Consider the following 20,224-nt stretch of genomic DNA (forward strand, 5'->3'; position numbering starts at 1 on the left):
AATCAAACAATTTCAACTTTGGAATTTGAAATGCTTTTAATATTTAAGAGAATATGGGCTATGTTAAGCTTGTCCAACCCTTGGCCAGTGGCTTTGGATGCAGCTGTGGTTTTAAATGCGGCCCAACACAAATTCGCAAACTTTCTTAAAACATTATGAGATTTTTGTTTTTGCAATTCTTTTTTTTTTTTTTTTTTTTTTTAGCTCATCAGCTATTGTTAGTGTTAGTGTATTTGTATTTTATGTGTGGCCCAAGACAATGCTTCCCCTTCCAATGTGATCCAGGGAAGGCAAAAGATTGCACACCCCTAGTCTGTGTGAATAAAAGGTCAGTCTTAAGGTTTTAATTTAAAATGCACAAATGAAGCCGGGCACAGTGGCTCACGCCTGTAATCCCAGCACGTTGGGAGGCTGAGGCAGGCTTATCACCTGAGGTCAGGAGTTCGAGACCAGCCTGGCCAACACGGTAAAATCCTGTCTTTACTAAAAATACAAAAATTAGCCAGGTGTGGTAGTGGATGCCTATAATCCCAGCTACTTGGGAGGCTGACAGAGGAGAATCACTTGAACCTGGGAGACGGAGGTTGCAGTGAGCCGAGATCGTGCCACTGCACTCCAGTCTGGGTGACAGAGTGAGACTCCATCTCAAAAATAAAGTAAAATGCACAAATGAATCATTGATTGATTTAGACTTGCGATATTTTAAGTTGAAATCTTACTATGTTTGTCAGAAGTGTTAAAAAGTTATAAAAATTTAAATTCATGATAAGCATACGTTACCAGATTTCTAAGAATAATTTAAGTGCTTGAGAACGTTGTGTTTGTTATTAAGGCAACTGAAGTATTTTAAAAAGAAATTGAATATATTAAATTTATACATGCAGTTAAAAATGTTTAAATATGTGTCAACCTGAAATAACCAAGAGCGTCAGAGTATAATTTAAAAAGAGTTTAGGCCAGGCACAGCGGCTCACACCAATAATCCTAGCACTTTGGGAAGCTGAATGTGAGTGGTTCCCTTGAGTCCAGGACTTTGAGACCATCCTGGGCAACATAGTGGGACACCGTCTCTACAAAAACTTTTAAAAATTAGCCAGGTGTGGTGGCCCACACCTGTAGTCCCAGCTACTGAGGCTGAGGTGCGAGGACTGCTTGAGCCCAGAAGGTTGAGGCTGTAGCGAACCGTGACTGTGCCACTGCACACCAGCCTGGGCAACAGAGTGAGACCCTGTCTCAAAAAATCATAATAATAAAATAAAATAAAAAAAACACTAAAATAAAACAAAATAGAGTTTATTCAAGCACAAGGTGTGAGGATGGCCACCCAAATACCCCAACTCTAAAGTAATGAACTCAGCATTCCGAAGTAGGGAAGTGACAGTTTCATTTATAGAGGCAGGGACAGAGGAATTTTTAGCCGGATTACAGCATTTTTCCTACAAGGCTGGTGCACAGTTACAGCCATTTGACTGGTTATGGGCAGTGTTTCTTTTCGGGGAGGGTACATTTCACATTTTTTGTGAAGGGTATGATAGCTATGCGTTTCCTGGCATCTGTTCCACACAGAGCAGGACAACAAAGGGGAAGTGGATGAGTCACAGGGTCATTAATTAAGAAGGTAGGAGGGGTTTGTCCCTGACACTCTTTAATTCTCTCCAGTCATTGAACAGAACAAGAAAAATAAGAAAGCGAGTTCATCTACAATCTGAGGAACAAGAGGCACATGACTCAGATCTGTCACAGCTCTCTCAAGGCTGAAGTGTCTTGGGGGGTTCCGACAGCTTTTACATTATATTTTCATGCATGTTTAATTCGCCAAGATTATAAATGGAACCAAATATTCAGTTGAGGCATTTTAATAATTTAATAATAATTTTTGGGCCGGGCGCGGTGGCTCAAGCCTGTAATCCCAGCACTTTGGGAGGCCGAGACGGGTGGATCACGAGGTCAGGAGATCGAGACCATCCTGGCTAACACAGTGAAACCCCGTCTCTACTAAAAATACAAAAAACTAGCCGGGCGAGCTGGCGGGCGCCTGTGGTCCCAGCTACTCGGGAGGCTGAGGCAGGAGAATGGCGTGAACCCGGGAGGCGGAGCTTGCAGTGAGCTGAGATCAGGCCACTGCACTCCAGCCTGGGCGACAGAGCGAGACTCCATCTCAAAAAAAAAAAAAAAAAAAAAAATTTTAAAGTTTTTTTTTTTTCTTTTAGAGACAGAGTCTCACCTGTCGCCCAGGCTGGAGTGCAGTGGTGCGATCTCCACTCACTGAAACCTCTGCCTCCCAGGTTCAAGCGATTCTCCTGCCTCAGCCTCCCAAGTAGCTGGGATTACAGGCACGTGCCACCACGCCTGGCTAATTTTTGTATTTTTAGTAGAGACGGGGTTTCACCATATTGACCAGGCTGGTCTTGAACTCCTGACCTCAGGTGGTCCACCTGCATTGGCCTCCCAAAGTGCTGGGATTACAGGCATGAACCACCATGCCTGGCCTACTAAAGTTGTTATATTTTAAAAGAATACTTTTTCTAAATTTTTTTTAAATTTTTAATCGTGGTAAAATATACATACCGTACAATGTGCCATCTAAGCCATTTGTAAGTGTGTAGTTCAGCAGTGTTAAGTACGTTCACGTTGTTAAATGTAGCCAATCTCCAAGACTCTTTTCATCTTGCAAAACTAGAATTCTATGCCCACTAAATGACAATTTGCCATTCCCCTCTCTCTGCAGCCCCCAGGGCAACCTCCTTTCTACTTTCTGTCCCTGTGAATCTGACTATTGTAGGCACCTCATTGAAGTGGAATCATATAGGCCAGGCACAGCGGCTCATGCCTGTAATCCCAGCACTTTGGGAGGCTGAGGTGGGAGAATTGTTTGAGCCTAGGAGTTCAACACCAGCAACATAGTGAGACTCCATCTCTAGCAAATAAAAGAAAAAACATGGAATTTGTCCATAAGAGAAGATTTTTAACCTGAACTCAAAGCTAAAGTGGGATTGTTGAATTTGAAATGACAGTAAGTGGAATAATAATTTTTGAAAACCAAAGGAGATCCTTTTTTTGTTGTTTTTTTGTTTTGTTTTGTTTTGAGACAAGGTCTCACTCTGTCATCCAGGCTGGAGTGTGGTGGCCGACCTCGGCTCACTGCAACCTCTACCTCCCAGGCTCAAGCAATCTTCCCACCTCAACCTCTGGAGTAGCTGGGATCACAGGCATACACCAACACGACCGGCTAATGTTTTTGCATTTTTGTTAGAGATGGGGTTTCACCATATTGCCCACGCTGGTCTCCAACTCCTGAACTCAAGCGATCTGCCTGCCTCCGCCTCCCACAGTGCTGGGATTATAGGCATGAGCCACTGCTCCCAGCCAAAAACCAAAGGAGACTGATAATCCATTCTTGACACAAAAGCCTCAAGCCTCAAGGGTGCCAAAAATCAGCACTCACAGTCATGTAACGATGGCCATGAAAATTAAGAGCAGGTTTCCCCCTCCCACTTGCCCAGAGACTTAGGGTCACCACAAGGTCTGAATAGACCAGACATCATCAAGCCAGGCCCTAGTGACTTGTTTCTCTCCAGACAGACCAGGCCGGCTTCAGCCAGCATGGGTAATGCCTGTTTTCAGTTCCTGCCCACCAATAACAACAGCAGCAAACCAACGCCGACCCTTTTCTAAGCACCTACTACGTGCTAGGGCTTTATGTGCATCATCTCATTTCATTCTTAAAACGATCACAGGAAGAAAGTACTTTCATCACCCCCATTTTATAGATGGGAGCATCAAGGCACAGACAGGAAAAGGCAGCGCTAGGATTCAAATGCAGCTCCAGGGTTCTCCACTGCGTCCTGTTAGACCTCAAGCTCCCTGCCCTGACAAAGAATGGGATCCGGGTCATTACTTCCTCAGAGTGAGCCCCTTTTTCCTTCCTTCCTTAAGCTCTGAGAGGTTGCGCCAGGTGCCTTTGCTCCTGGCGTCTCCTGCTGGAAGCTGCGTGTATGCACAGCCATGCCCATTGCTCAGGGAGGAGCTCATCTGAGGCTTCTAAATAGGGGAAGGGCAGAGAAGCCTCCACGTTCCAAGATCTCTAGAATCTGCCCCAGAAAATTCCTTAACTTTCAGTTTGCCTCTCTCAAAGGCCAGTCCTATTGTCCCATCCCATCAGGGCCTCTTCACTTGTCACCTAGAGCACAGCCTCCCACCTGCTCTCAGAATCCCTGAAACCCATTCTCACCAACACTCAGGGGTTCCTCCCTTTCATGGCTCTCTCCTTCCACAGAACCCAGTCGAATGCTCTGTGGCCTGGCACTGAAGGCCCCCACGGCTTAGCCCCAGACTATTTTCTTGGTCTTATACCCAAAATCTCCTCCTACAATTTACCCCACATGCCCCCTGAGCTTCCACACTCCCCTCACTTGGCTGAGCTCTGCCTCCTGCCAGGAACGTCCTTCCCCTACCTCTGCTTGTCAAACTCCTACCTGTTCTTCAAAGGGGAGCTCAAAGGCCACCTCTTCCATGAAGCCTTCCCTTCTTGCCTTAGCTAGTATTAACCTTTCCTCTTCTGTTGAAGCCAAGACTGCACAAGAGCCTGACTCCGGACAGCATTGGCATCTCTGCCTGAAGGTTTTCTCTACCTGTGGGGAACAGACCTGAAGTGCGGGGGAAATACTCCACCCCACCCCATCCAAGCACAGCCCTGGACACATGACTGGTGGAGGATAAATACCCCAGCTCCCTCACTCCTCACTGCAATAACTCTAAGTTTCTTTTTCCACAGTCTCCCAGAGACCCCCAGTGGGATCAAGCTCCAGTTGCCTATGGCCCTCAGTCACTTGACACTGCACTCTTTGTCGACTCCCTAATCTCTACTGTCTCAATTCCTCACTCCACTATCAATATTTCCTGGGACTGACTCTCAAATGAACAATTTATGCTGAATTTCTGTCTCAGGATCTGTGTCGGGGGAACCCACACCCAGATACTCATACATTCCCTCCCTGGTATTTAAATTTTTTTAAGGGATGGGGTCTATGTTGCCCAGGCTGGTTTTGAATTCCTGAGCTCAAGTGATCCTCCTGCCTCAGCCTCCCAAGTGCTAGGATTATAGCCATGAGCCACCCCACAAGGCCCCTCATGGGCATTTAGTTGACGCCTTTGCTGCCGCCCTGTCCACCAGCGGCCTTGAGTAAGGGCCGTTAAAACCACAGACTGGATGGACCGAGAGTTTTCTATGTGCTTGACCCTGTCTCTGTATTATCTTGTTTGTTTGTTTCGAGACAGGGTTTTGCTCTATCACCCAGGCTGGAGTGCAGTGGCACCATCTTGGCTCACTGCAACCTCCATGGGCTCAAGCGATCCACCCACCTCAGCCTCCTGAGTAGCTGGGACTGCAGGCACATGCCATCACGCCCAGGTAATTTTTGTATTTTTCATAGAGACAGGGTTTTGCTACGTTGCCCAGGCAGGTCTCAAGCCCCTGGGCTCAAGCAATCCTCCTCAGCCTCCCAAAATAGTGGGATTACAGGCGTGAGCCACCGTACCCAGCCTATTTTTTTTTTTTTTTTTTTTTTTGAGATGGAGTCTCGCTCTGTCGCCCCAGCTGGAGTGCAGTGGTGCGATCTCGGCTCACTGCAAGTTCCACCTGCCAGGTTCACGCCATTCTCCTGCCTCAGCCTCCCGAGTAGCTGGGACTACAGGCGTCCACCACTACATCTGGCTAATTTTTTTTGTATTTTTAGTAGAGACGGGGGTTTCACCATGTTAGCCAGGATGGTCTCGATCTCCTGACCTCGTGATCCGCCTGCCTCGGCCGCCCAAAGTGCTGGCATTACAGGTGTGAGTCACCACGCCCGGCCTATTATCTTGTTTAAACCTCACAACCACCTGGGAAGGAGGTGTCATAATTAACTCCCATTTCACAGATGAGAAAACTGAGACTCAAGTGAGATGACTTGTCCAAGGTCTCCTAAGCCAGGAAGGGCTAGGATGTCAATCCAGGTGGACCGATTCTAGAGATGGAAAATGTGACCACCTCATGGGGTATGGCAGAAATGATCATAGCGCCTTCTTCCAATGTGGTTGTAAATGACTGCGTGGTGTTCTTCCTACACAAGGGTATGTGTGTGTGCATGTGTGCAAGTGTGCGTGTGTGCACGTGTTTGTGTGCATGTGTGTGTGAGCATCCGTGCATGTTTTTTGTTCCCACTAGTTTGCTCATAAGGATGGACTTATGTCCCCACGCCTGCCACACAGCACCTGACTCTGTGATTTGTTTATTAAGTGTTTTTTAAAATTGAATCAACGACCCAGGCTCACAAGACAAAGGCATTGAGGTAACAGGACAGGCCTGAAGGATGAAACACAAAAGACCTCCCTCTTTTACCAACTGGCTCTGCGCCCTTGGGCCAGGCACTGCCCCTCTTTGGGCCCCACTCATCCTTCTCGGGGCTTCAGTTGCCCCTCTGTCCAGCGAGAAGTTCCCACTCTAAGGGACCTGCCACTGACCTCACACAAAGGTGGTCCCTGAATTCTGACCCAAACCATCAGGACAAAGAGAGTCCCAAAAGCTGAAGGAAGGTGCTGAGTAGGGTGGGACAGAGGCGGAGGCATTCCAATCTCTCGGGCTCAGGCCGGCCAGCGCCTCCTCCCTGCTTCCAAGATGGGGATCTGGCGCCACCTTGTGGTCTCCGCCTCTTGAGGCCTTCGTGTGTTACTTGTTTTTAACTCTTGCTCTAACCCCACTGCTGCCCTCTGGGAACTCTGAAGCAATTCCACTCTCTTCACCAAATATTTATCTACTGTGCCCAGCTGTGCCCAGGCTCGACCCAGAAAAATCATGAACAAGTCCCTGCCTAACCGTTTAGAGGCGTCTGGATCTGCACCACCTATAGAAAAATGATGCAAACCAGCCGGGTGTAGTGGCTCACACCTGTAATCCCAGCAGTTTGGAAGGCTGAGGTGGGCGGATTACTTGAAGTCAGGAGTTCGAGACCAGCCTGGCCAACATGGCAAAACCCTGTCTCTACTAAAAATACAAAAATTAGCCGGGCACAGGGGCGCGTGCCTGTAGTCCCAGCTACCACAGAGGCTGAGGCATGAGAATCGCTTAAACCCAGGAGGCGGGGGTTGCAGTGACGCAAGATCATGCCACTGCATTCCAGCCTAGGTGACAGGGCAAGACCCTGTCTCAAAAAAACAAAAAAAAAAAAAAAAAAAAGAAAGAAAGAAAGAAAGAAAAGAAAAAGAGAAAGAAAAATGGTGCCAACCACAAATGTGTGCCTCACAGTTAACCACATTTTCTAGTAACCACATCTTTTTTAAAGCTGAAATAAACAGATACAATTAATTTTAACAATACGTCTTTGGGCTTTTTGATGTTTGTTTGTTTGAGACAGGCTCTTGCTGTCACCCAGGCTGGCGTGCAGTGGCACAGTCACTTCTCACTTGCAGCCTCAACCTCCTGGGCTCGAGAGATTCCCCCCACCTTGGCCTCCTGAGTAGCTGGGAGTACGGGGTGCACCACCATGCCTGGCTAATTTTTAATTTTTTTTGTAGAGGTGGGGTCTTGCTATGTTGTCCAGGCTCATCTCAAACTCCTGAATGTAAGTGATCCTCCCTCCTCAGCCTCCCAAAGTGTTGGGATTACAGGCGTGAGCCACCACATCCAGCTAATAATACTTTTGCATTTAATGAAATACATTCACCATATTATCATTCCAACATGGAGTCAATTATTTTTAAAATTACCTTCTTTTTCTCTTTCTAACTCCTTGAAACCTGTGTGTATTTTACACCAGGGGTCCCCAACCCCCGGGCTATGGACCATTACTGGTCTGTGGCCTGTTAGGAACTGGGCACACAGCAGGAGGTGAGCGGTGGGCTAGCAAGGAAAGCTTTGTCTTTAGATTCTCATAGGAGCACAAACTCTATTGTGAACTGCACATGCGAGGGATCTAGGTTGCATGCTCCTGATGAGAATCTAATGCCTCATGACCTGTCACTGTCTCCCATCACCCCCACATGGGACCGTCTAGTTGCAGGAAAACAAGCTCAGGACTCCCACTGATTCTATATTACGGTGAATTGTAGAATTGCTTCATTATGTATTACAATGTAATAATAATAGAAATAAAGTGCACGAGAAATGTAATGAGCTTGAATCATCCGGAAACCATCCCCACCCCCATCCATAGAAAACCTGTCTTCCACAAAACAGGTCCCTGGTGCCAAAAAGGTTGGGGACCACTGTTTTACACCTACAGCACGTGTCAGTTAGGATTAGCCACATGAACCTCGTGTGGCAGTGGCTACATGTTGGAAAAAATGGGTCTAGGACCTCCCGGGCTTACTCTGGCCACCTGGCAGCCCTTCAGACAACTGGTTTATTACATCTTCTCCAGAATTCACCTTTCTAGCTTTGCTTCACTGACTAATGATAGAATCCTGGTCTGGACAAGTCATCTTACCCTTGGATGTGTAAAATAAGGGTAGTAAAAATACTTACTTCTGGGATTGTAGCAAGAATTCAATGGGATAACACACACAAAGTGCTTAGCACAGGTGCCAGGCAGGAAATAAATGCTCCATAAATGACGACCTAATGAATGAAAGCCTTAGCCCACCTTTCAGCGTGGTGATGGTTAATTTTCTGTGTAGAGTTGGCCAGGCTATGGCACCCCATCATCTAGTCAAACACCAGTCTGAATCAGTTGCTGTGAAGATATTTCTCAGATGTGATAAACGTTTAAATCAGTAGACTTTGAGTAAAGTAGATTGCACTCCAACATGTTGGTGGGCCTCATCCAATCAGTTGAAGGCCTTAAGAGCAAAGACTGAGGTTTCCCAAAGAAGAGGCAATTCAGCCTCCAGAATGCAACATAGAAACCGTGTTGTTTCCAACCTGTAGATTCAGTCTCAAGACCGTGACATCAATTCTTCCCCCATTTCTGACTGGCCAACTCTACAAAATTTCAGGCTTGCCAGCCCCCGCAATCATGTGAGCCAATTTCTTAAAATAAATCTCTCTCTCTCTCTCTCTCTCTCTCTCTCTCTCTCTCTCTCTCTGCATATATAAATGTACCCCCGGGTGGGGTACAGCCACAGCAGCATGCAGAACGGACACGACTTCCTCATTCTGAACTCACACAGTATTAGAACAATGGAGCACTCCAGCCTTTCCCTCCCTCTGAGCTCGATGTCTCTCGGGACCAAGAGCTGAGGCAGAGGTTGAATCAATGCCCCCATCCCAGAGACTCTTCCCAAGGGAGTGAAACCAAAGGGTGGGCTTTGCCAGGGGAAAGGGAGTGTGAGGGGGCCAGGCAGGGCCAGGGTTATGGGGATCTGCTCTTGAGGGTACGCCTGCAGGTCCCCATGGTACAGAGTCAGGGGTTGGGGCGGTCCCTGGCCACAGAGGGATTGCTTTGGGGATCCATGGCCCAGACCCCGACCCCCTCCTTTCTCTGGTCTCCTGCCAGAATTCTTGTCAAATTTAGCTGCCCACAGCAGCCACAGTGATTTTCCTAAAGTACACATCGTGCCGTTGACACCTTCCAAAGTCCTTCCCAGGCTTCCCCCATGACCCCATAAAGAGAAAGCCCAAAAGCCTTTTCCACGACTTACAATGTTCTGTGTGACCTGGCCACAGCCAGCCCAGCCTCTCACGTTGTAGAAGCTTTGAAGTGTGTTATAAAACAGCATGTAGTCAGAAGCCCAGGTTTACAAAAACTTAAAATAACTATATGCGCATAGGAAATAACTACCATCTATTGGAACTTGGGTCTGTGCCAGGCCACGATGCGCAGTACTTTACTGGGTATCATCTTGTTATTCCTTGTTCCTTATAACAATTCCTAGCATCTCCTTTATAGAAGAAGAAACTGAGGCCCAGAGAGGCCCCCAGCTAGTGAGGGACAGAGCCAGACTTGACCCCAGGTCCACCAAGGCCAAAGTCCACGCTCTTCACTGCCAGCCTGGTTGGTGCCTCTGTGCAAATGGAAGATAATAATAGCTCCCACCTCATAGGGCTGTCGTGAGGATTAAATAGGTTGAGATGTGTGTGTGAATGGGCTCAGAACAGCTCCTGGCATGGCACAAGGGCTCAGGAAGTGTGTTCACCCACAGCAGCCTGTGGGCAGCCCAGCCAGATCATACTCAGACAGATTCAGACTGATCTGTGCTACCAGGGTCATGGGTGATCATGGTTTTTGGTTTTTTTGGTTTTTTTTTTTTTTTAACTTTTCCACAATGACCAGGTAATACTTGTGCATTTCTTTCTTTTTAAATTATTGTATGTATAGTGCTCTCGGTGAGCTGTTAGTTTCCTCAAAGCAGGCCTGTTGAAGTTTGAGTGGCTTCCCAGGTTCCCCCAAGGCCTGGCACAGAGACCCCACACCCAGTAAAGGAACCTAACAAAAAACAGCTCAGCAGAGCCCCTCCTAGCCCAGGCACTCTGCCCACAGGCTTGGCAGGGGCGGGTGTTGGAGGGGTGGGTGCAGGTCAGTGCCAGGAACCGGCCTGAGCTAAGTCCCCAAAAGACACCGTGAGATGCTTTGTGGCTCTTCCGGACCCCAGGGGAGAGTGGGGAGCAGCCGTGATGCCTGCGACCTCCGGCCCTGAATCCACCAACAGCTGTGACCACTTCAGCTATTTTAAACCTCTGGGCACCAGGAAACTCCTGTCTCATCCACCAGGCTCTGGGCCCAACATCATGACCTGAGCCCAGGCAGGAGCCCTGAGTGTGAGTGGCCAGGTCTGAGTTGAGTTTTTAAAGGGAAGGGGCTTCATTTCTAGAGCCTTGTGCCAGGCTCCGTGCTAGTATTTTCTGCGCCTTGTTATCTCATTTAATACCGTCCTTACACCGTGCTGAGGGATCAGTTATTTCACAGAGGCAGAAAATGGGGTTCCGAATGGCAAGGTACATGTCTCGAGGCTGCACAAAAGCGAGCTGGGCCTAGAACTGCGACTTCCTCATCTGCAAAGCATGGACAACATTCTGCCCCTGCCCCTCACTCGGCCTTGCCCCTGCCTCCACCCCAGTGGCTCTGCAAGTTCCTCCCTCTGCCACTCTTAGGAGCTCTGCAACCCAGAGTCGATTCCCCCACCTGCTCACAGCTCACTTCCTTCATCTGTAAAGTGGCGGAGTTACTGGGAGGGTTCAGTGATCTAACTCTAACACATGAAAAGCGCCGCTTGGAACAGTTCCTGACCCACAGAAAGAACACAGTAAGCGCCCGCTCTTACTCCTGCTCTCCTGGGTATTGCGGTCCGATGTTATCACTACCTTGAGCAATGTCCTGTTATTAGCCTCCCGGGGTCTCCGTCAGTGGGGGCACAGTGTCCTCCCCCACTCTGGCCCCAATCTCCCCGTGGGTGAAATGAAAGAACCCCAGGAATGTAAGAACCCTAGTGGGTGTCCATTATCTGCTGCACAGCAAGGGCTCCAAAGTCACTCGTGGCAGAGGGGTGCCCAGACACGAGCTCACCTCTGGGGGCACCTCAAAGTCTCTCCAAGCCACACAAGTTTTGTCCCAGTTTGGCAGGTGGCCCCCAAGAGACTCCTCCTGATTGGAGGATGTGCTCAGCCGGTGCCTGGAGCTCATCAGAAGTTACTGGCTTCAGCCGGGCGCTGTGGCTCACACCTGTAATCCCAGCACTTTGGGAGGCCGAGGTGGGTGGATCACCTGAGGTCAGGAATTTGAAACCAGCCTGGCCAACACGGAGAAACCCCGTCTCTACTAAAAATACAAAATTAGCCGGGTGTGGTGGTGCATGCCTGTAATCCCAGCTACTTGGGAGGCTGAGGCAGGAGAATCAATTAAACCTGGGAGGCAGAGGTTGCAATGAGCTGAGATGGCACCATTGTCCTCCAGCCTGGGCAACAAGAGCAAAATTATGTCTCAAAAAAAAAAAAAAAAAAAGTTACTGGCCCGTCCCTGGGTCTGTGTGCTGTGCCTTTGGGGGACAAATGACCTCCTGGCTAAAATTCAGGCCTTCCCTCTTCCCCACTCACATTCCTGCCAAATTCCTGCCACTCAGAAGCAGCTGGGCTCTTCACCATCTCCTAATTTGGGCCGCCTCAGGGAGAAGGTTGGAGTCCAAGGGCTGGGTGTGTCTGCACTGGGCACTTGTGGGCCTCACCCCTCTTGTCTGGGGGCACCCCTTCCTGGAGCTCCATCTTCCATCAGCCCTAACTCCTTCCCAAACATGCATCCCCTCTGCCCCACTCCTTCCCTCCCACAGCCTCTGCCCACCCACCCTCAGTTTCTGTCCTCAGCTACCAAAGACCACTTCCTCATGCAGGCCTGATGTATGTGTCTGAACAGTGCTCTGATTGGGTCGGAGGGGAAGGGCTGGAACGCGGGTGGGGCTGGCTGAGGCCTGCACTGATTGTCATTCTACATCTCTGCCTCTATGGGACACACGATGACCTCTGTGTGGCACCCCCCTTCCCTTGGTGGCCCAGGCCAGAACCGGGGCCCTAATTGCTACCCCTCCCCTTTCCCTCAACCCACACATCCTGTCAGTCACCAGGTGTCACCAAAATCCCAGTCCATAAGCAGTGGCCGGATCAATCCCCACCTCTCCAGCTCTAGCCACAGCCAGGGGCTTCCTTGCCCATCCCCAGCCCAGCCTCCTGTCCAGGAACAGCCGGCAGCCCGAAAGACCCATTTCACGAGCACACCCGACCGCGGCTTGCTGAGGCAGCCACTCCAAGCTCCCACTCCCACCCTCTAATGCCTTGGATTGGCGTCCTGGTCCCTGTCAGCTGCCGGGTTCCCCATCCCCACCGCTTCCCATTTTTCCTATGGTGAGGTCCATCTGACTGTTGGCGGGCGTGGGTATCGGGCTGTACCCAGATTTACACAGGCGGCTCCCTCTCCTCGCCTTCAGTTTGCAAACGCCTCCTTTAAGAAGGCTCGGGGATCCTCTTCTCTGGGAAGGCTTCCTGGCCCCCAGGCTGAGTTAGGGCACCCTCTTTGTGCTCCCACATTTGCATTTCCTGCTCCACTGGGCCAGGGCGTCCGGAGGGGAACCAGGGCCCCGCGTCCTGGCGCCCAACACCTGGGCGCCCACCGAAAGTTTGTTGAATGAAGGAATGAACAAACAAGCACAAAAGTGGTCCCTGATGACTTCACCACGACCGCAGCGGGGCGGGACGAGTTAGGGGCGGGACCACGCTTGACCGACAGGCCCGCAGCCCACTGCGAGAGGACTGGGGCGGGCCGCCCCGCCCAGCGGCCACTGGATAAGGTTGCAAGCCCAGCCGTGGGGCGCAGGCTGCTGGAGAAGGCGCACCTGCTGCAGGTACTACCGGCCGCCCCGGGCCAGCGAGCGCGGGCACTGCGGCGCGGAGGATGCTGCGCGAGCGGACCGTGCGGCTGCAGTACGGGAGCCGCGTGGAGGCGGTGTACGTGCTGGGCACCTACCTCTGGACTGATGTCTACAGGTGAGCCGGCCCACCGTGGTGCCCGGGCGGAGATCTCGCGCCCAGAAATCCTGAGACGCGCTCATACTCGGGGACATGGACTGCCTTTGTCCAGCCCGAGTTGTCCCTAATCCAGAGGCCCCCGCGCCCAGAAATCCTAAGAACCTCATCCAGAAACCTGACAACCCCTGAACCTTGTGTCCACCTTCCTGAAACCCTGAGACTCTCCTAGACCCCCTAACACGGCCTCAGCCCCACCTCCCTCACGACCCCTTTCGCAGACCCTCCCTTTCACCCGTGACCCTCCGTCTGGCCCTCTCCAGTTCTTCTCCCGGGGGACCTCACACCCCTTCAGCTTCCCCGCCGTCCTCTCCCCTTTCACTTCCCCTCCGCACATCACTTCCCCTCGGACCCACCTCATCCCAGCCCCTCTCCTGCTTCCCACTCCCAGTTCAGCGGAGCTCCCGCGGAGACTTGCCCGGGACTGGGGCAGGACCCGAAGGGAGCTGCCCTGAGGCTGAATCTGGCCCTGAAGGTTACTCAGGCTCCGATTTCGCCCAGTGGGGGCTGCTGGAGGTTGCTTGTCCCCAGGCACTGGCCCTGAGCTCCGTGTCCCCAGATGCCTTCCCCTGAGTTCATTCTGAGACCGCAGAGGGACCATATTCCACCCAGCTGACAACAGGGACTTAGGGTGTATAGTGGGGTACTTTGTTGGAAAAGGATCCTGATTCCGAATTCTGCTCCCTCCCCTTCTCTCTGTCCAAGAACTTGGTTGAGTGCGGGATGTCTGAGACAGCTGAAGATAGGGCAGGGCCCTACCCCTCCCCCCAAATCCCAGTAAGCAGCCAAGTCCAATGATCTGTCTCCCTGAGTACATGGGACAGGACCTTGGAAAGGTGTGGCTGGTGTGAATGAAGGGCTGGGGTTATGCTGGGGTTTGATCCGCCCCCCTCTATTCCAAGTATTTAAAATGCTCCCATTACTAGGGTTGGAGGGGTCAGTGCTGGGGGCAGGGGGCGTGCAGGACTCTGAGGTGGGGCCCTGTGCTGACACCAGATGGGTCCCCTATCCTCTCTCTGCCTCAAGCTGAACTCACACAGCGGCACCATCATGGTTTGTAGCTCCCCAATCATCCTGACACTTGGAGCACCCTTCCTCTCCCAGACCCCCCGAAGCCATCATGTGTCTCCCCACACAGCCCTGACAGCCCTCCCACCTGCCCAACCAGTCTCCTGCCACCTCTGCAGAGGCACTGGCCACGCTGATACCTCCAAGCCCCGGGATCAGGGACCCGCCCCACGCCTCTGCCCCTGGCCTCAACCTCTGCCTCCCCCTAGGCCTGGGCTTCAGTTGTCCCCCATGTAAACCTCAGAGGCGGACTGGGTGGTCTCTGAGGACAAGAACACAGCAGTGGAGGGTGGTAGGGGCACCGGCGGGCTGGAAGAGCTCCCCTGCCTTCCCCACCCCCAGCCCTGAGCTGGCGCCGCTAGGGAGTGGGCACGGAGCCAGAGTGCTCAGGTCTCTAAGCCTCAGCTGTCACCATACCCACCTGTTTATTTGCTGGAGCATGGTTGGTGCAGCATGAAAGACTGGCATGATCCTCCCAGTCGGGGGTGGGGAGCAAAGGAGGGTTCCTGCTCAGGCCCCCTGCCATCGCTCTATCCTGGCAAAGAGAGGCCCAGCTGGGGTAGGGGCAGGCAGTGGGGCAGATGTGGACTCAGCCTCCCTCTAGCAGGGGGCAGCAGTGTGACGATTCCCCTTGTCCTGTCTCAACGACCACAAAGACCCTCACCCCACCAGCACTTAAGATTCTCTGCCACCATAGAGAGGGGCAGTGCGCTGTAGACCACTACTGTCCAGAAAAGTCCAGGGTGAACCACAATAAAACCACAATTCCATTTTAAATCCTCTAGTAGTCCACATCTTTCTAAAAGTTAAAACAACAGGCATAATTTTAATAATATATTTTATTTAACCCAATATTTTAAAATATTATCATTTCAACATGCAATCGATATAAAAATTATCCAGGAAATGGTTTAACCTTCTTTTTTTCATGCTAAGTCTTTGTAATCCAGTGCACATTTTACACTTCAGCACATCTCAGCGTAGACTGAGTGCGTCTCAGGTGCTTACTGGCCACCGTGCTGGCGGCCACCGTCCTGGACAGCACAGGTCTAGTGCAGAGTTTCTCAATCTCGGCACTATTGCATTTTGGGCTTGATATTTCTTTATTGTAGCGGGATGTTTAGTGGCATCCCTGAACTCTGTCCCCTAGATGCCAGTAGCAACCCCCAAATTGTGACAACCAAAAATGTCTCCAGACAGTGCCAGCAGTCCCCTGGCAGGGGGGCAAAGTCACAGCCAGTTGAGGACTCACTGGTCCAGTGGAAGGAAGCCTCTTCCAGGACTGAGGAGCTTGAGTTGCTATTGCTATTGTGACTCGAATTACTTGTAGTAATGAGAGCAACTGTCAGTATTGATGGAGGAGGTATTAGTGGGCACTTAGGAACTGAACCCACCACCTCCTTTCTTCCTCACCATAGACCCTGGAAGGTTCATTGATCATCCCATTTTACAGATGAGGAAGGTAAGGTGCAGAGAGACGGAGCCATTTGTCCAGTGTCACACAGGACTCGGGTCCAGGTCTGTTTGACTCAGGACTCATGCTCTTATCTCCTGCTCTGTCCTATGTGACCCTAAAACCAGCAGGTTGAACTGGACGGCCCTCTCAACCTGTGTCTCTTCCACCCTGGCCATGAGCCCACTGTCCCCAGAGACTTCACCAACTCCCATTTGACCTTCCACTCTTCCTGGAGTCCTTTGCTGCCCAGACACAGGTCCTGGCTCAAGACCCAAAGTGATGTCCCCAGAGCCTCCAAGTAGACCCCAAGGAACAAGGCCCGGGGCTGCTGGGTCCAGTTAATTAGGGAGTGGCGTCCTGACCCTCACTCCTGAGCCACAAAGGTGAGCGAACCGGCCTCAGCACCCACTCCCCTTCCCAGGGGCTCTGGGCTCCCTTTCCTGTGATGCTGGCACAGCCTGTTCCCCTCCAGACACACAGCAGGGGCCTCCCCGGCCCCATTCCTCAATAGACTTTGTGGTCCTGGCAGGCACTGCCCTACCAGCTTCCATCCATGGGCTGTGCGACCTTGAGTAAATCACTTCACTTCTCTGAGCCTCCACTGACCCAAATGAGGGTCGATCAGAGAACAGGAGGAGGGATTTTGTGTTCAATATAAGTTGTACACTCAGGGTCACAGTGATGAACAATCGACCTCTTTGCTGCCCCATGAGGGGTCATCCAGGTCACCAAGGGCAGGGGTGCTCTGGGCCACCCATGCTCTCCCAGCAAAACTGGCCCCCCTGGGGATGGATGCCTTGACCTAGCCTCATTCTGACTGCTAGTCTCCAGCAAGCAATGAGCAGATACACAGAAAGAAGGAAGTAGGGTGTTTCTTAGAAATTGGACTTTGTGATTGTTGTTAAAGATACTCACAAGTGCCAGGAGGGCAGCCCAGCAGAGCAAGCAGGGGCCTGGGCTCTGCACCCCACAGTTTACCAGCTGTGCTGTCCTGGACAAACATTCCTTCCTTCAGTTTCCCCAGCTGCGAAAAGGGGGCAATAATCGTACCTAACTCATGAAGTTATTGCAAGGTTTAAATATCTGAATTATTAAATGCCCGTGAGATGAGCATGCAAAGTGCTGAGAAGGCTGCCAGGCACAAAATAAGTGTTCAATAAATGTAAACTAGTAATATTAAGAAACAATGAGAAGTTGTGCAAAGAAAAAAATGTGATGAGACAGAGTAAAGAGTATCTTTACTCTGCTCTTCCCAAATGTACTCATCTTAGTCTTGGCACAGGTACACCTGGCCCACACAATCTCCTCCGGTGGCCCCTTTAGCCGAAAGCCATGTCTTCAAGGGGGCTAGCCTGGGTCCCCATCTGATTCGGGCTTGACGTTGGAGAGAGGGCACGGAGGGAGTCCCTAGGTTGGTTCCATCCTGGCCACCCACCTCTTGTGAGCCCTGGAGGCATGGACACCCCCGGAGTCTGGAAGGATTAGAGAGAGGGCAGCCTCGGAGTAAAGTAGGTAGCAGGGTGGTCACTCTCTGCCCACAAGCTGGGCCTTGGGAATGGCTTCTTCTGTCCCTCCCTCAGCTTATGCCTCTGTCAGTGAGAGTTCCCAAGAAGGCAGGGCTCTTCTTTTCCTCCCTGGTGGACAGGGGCCAGGATCCGGATCCTGAGGTCTGCAGGAGCTTCAGGACACTGGAATGGTGTTAACATTGTCCCTTTGCTGTGCAGAGCAGTCTCCTGGTTCCAGCTGCGTCTGTGAGGTGGAGGTGGGAGGAATCCCTTCCCTGGGATTCCCCAAGGCAGAGGCTGACCAGCCATTGTCCCAGCAGAAGATAGAAAGAAGATAAATGTCAGCTAGTAATATCAAGTAAATAATAATGATTTGCCCATAACTCGCTGGCAGAAGATAGGAAGAAGGTATCAGGCAGGCGCTCCGAGACACTTTGGCACAGACTCACTCCCAGACTTTCTGTCTCTTGGTTGGTGTGAGGGCTACAGATGTATTTGTTTTTTGTTTTGTTTTGTTTTGTTTTGTTTTTGAGACGGAGTCTCGCTCTGTCGCCCAGGCTGGAGTGCAGTGGCCGGATCTCAGCTCACTGCAAGCTCCGCCTCCCGGGTTCACACCCTTCTCCTGCCTCAGCCTCCGAGTAGCTGGACTACAGGCGCCCACCACCACGCCCGGCTAATTTTTTTGTATTTTTAGTAGAGACGAGGTTTCACCATGTTAGCGAGGATGGTCTTGATATCCTGACCTTGTGATCCACCCACCTCCACCTCCCAAAGTGCTGGGATTACAGGGTATTTGCTTTTTTAAAAAGTGTCATTAAGACAAAGGCCAGGAGGGTCTGAGATCCAGTTTGCCGTGATGGGGGCCTGAGGTGCTATGGGCTCCCCTCCCCATAGTGTGCCAGGCCCCACCTCACTGATCTCCTCTCCTGGCAATTCCTCAGCACACACTCCATTCCGGCCACTCTAGTTTTGTAGATGCTGTTAGCCTTTGGCTGCGCCAAGCTCGTTCCCACCTCAGGGCCTTTGCAGTTGCTGTTCCCTCTGCCTGGAACACCATCCACCAGATCCCCACAAGCCTGACTTTCATCAGCCAAGTCTCAGCTCCAATGTCACCTCCTCCAGGCAGCTTTCTTTGACTACCCCATATGGTGCCCTACCCTGAGTCCCGAGACTTCTGTCTCATTACATTTTTTTCTTTGCACAACGTCTCATTGTTTCTTAATATTGCTAGTTTACATTTATTGAACACTTATTTTGCGCCCAGCAGCCTTCTCTTTGGCGTTTAATTTTTGCATGCTCATCTCATGGGCGTTTAATAATTTACGTATTTAAACCTTGCAATAACTTTATGAGTTAGGTACGATTATTGCCCCCTTTTCGCAGCTGGGGAAACTGAAGGAAGGAATGTTTGTCCAGGACGGCACAGCTGGTAAACTGTGGGGTGCAGAGCCCAGGCCCCTGCTTGCTCTGCTGGGCTGCCCTCCCGGCACTCGTGTTTCAGGCATAACTCCTCCTTGTTTGTGATCCTCCCTGGAGTCAATGAAGGGTTCCCTGGATGGATGGATGGATGGATGGATGGATGGATGGATGGATGAATGAATGAATGAATGAATGAATGAATGAATGAAGGTGGCCTGTGATGCCTGTGGACTGGCCTGTCATGGGGCTGAGCTCCCTACCCCCAGCCTCAAGGGACAGGCACTGTTGGATGGGCCTGTGGAAGGTCAGGGGCACGTGGCCAAGCTTGGCCCGAGCAGCACTTGTTCCTGAGAGAATGACGGTGGGAGGAATTCAGGCCGGGTCAGGTGGCCCATAAATTAGAACAGCACCCAGAGCCCTCAACCCCAAACGGGAGGCCTTGCCAGGAGCTGCTCCAGGGCTCTGGTTTCAGACTAGTTCTCTGGGGTTGGGAGTGTTCTAAGGAGGACCAGGCCCATGGTCCCTGCATAGCTGGGGTCCCTGAGACCTTCCCTCGTTGCCTGCAGGGCCCTGAATTGGGATGGGAGCACAGTGGCAGGGGCTCACCCCAGTGCCCACCCCTAGCTGGCCAGACACACCTGCTACACTTTGGAGGAGGCAGTTTTTGAAGGCAGCTCTCTCCTGCCCAGCCACGCCAGACCTTGCACCCAGGGGCTTTGATGGGCCCAGGCCTGCTTCTCTGTCATTTACCCAAGAACCCAGGACAGGAAGCCAGTCTTTGGTGTCCTTTCTCTGAGTCTCAGACTCCCACCTGTGAAATAAGTAAGGGGCTCTCATTTGGTCCTCTTCAGAGCCAGGCCTGACCCTCCCCTCTGCCCCACACCAGACACACCTACCTGGCGGACCTTAGGGAAGACTCCAGACTTTGAATTCTTTTCCAGGGAGGGGGCAGCCAGGCCCAGGTCTCAGAGAGCTTGAGTTCTCCTCACACTCAGCCATGACTGTCCCTGAGACTTGAAGTGGGTGCTTGCCCTCTACGGGCCTCAGTGTGCTCATCTGTAAAATGGGCCTCATGGGGTTATCAAAAGAATGGACTGAGGTCATGTAGGCCATGGACTTGGTACAATCCCTGAGACATAATGAATACTCAGTTCCCTGGTGGTCTAGTGGTTAGAAAAATAATAATAATTGTAAATACTCAGTAAGTTGTTACGTATTAGTATTGAGTTTCTTTTGAAAACAAATAATAATGAGACCTGATCCCTGTCCTCAAAGAGTTCATAGCACTTACGGGAA

At 51.2% G+C, this 20,224-nt stretch overlaps 1 protein-coding gene across 2 annotated transcripts in view; it reads left to right on the forward strand.

Moving 5' to 3' along the window:
* Positions 1 to 13,265: 13,265 nt before the first annotated feature.
* The window catches only part of LOC105483143 (peptidyl arginine deiminase 2), a 51,829-nt gene continuing 44,870 nt past the window's right edge, over positions 13,266 to 20,224 (forward strand). Inside the window, exon 1 of one of the 2 annotated variants that reach the window (XM_011743827.3) lies at positions 13,266 to 13,441. In XM_011743827.3, coding sequence (XP_011742129.2) covers positions 13,350 to 13,441 — 92 coding nt within the window. In that variant the 5' untranslated portion in view covers positions 13,266 to 13,349. The remainder of the gene's footprint in view (positions 13,442 to 20,224) is intronic. The other variant, XM_011743828.3, reaches the window with a different exon arrangement.

Source organism: Macaca nemestrina, chromosome 1 (genome assembly GCF_043159975.1).
Source record: "Macaca nemestrina isolate mMacNem1 chromosome 1, mMacNem.hap1, whole genome shotgun sequence".
Lineage (NCBI taxonomy): Eukaryota > Metazoa > Chordata > Mammalia > Primates > Cercopithecidae > Macaca > Macaca nemestrina.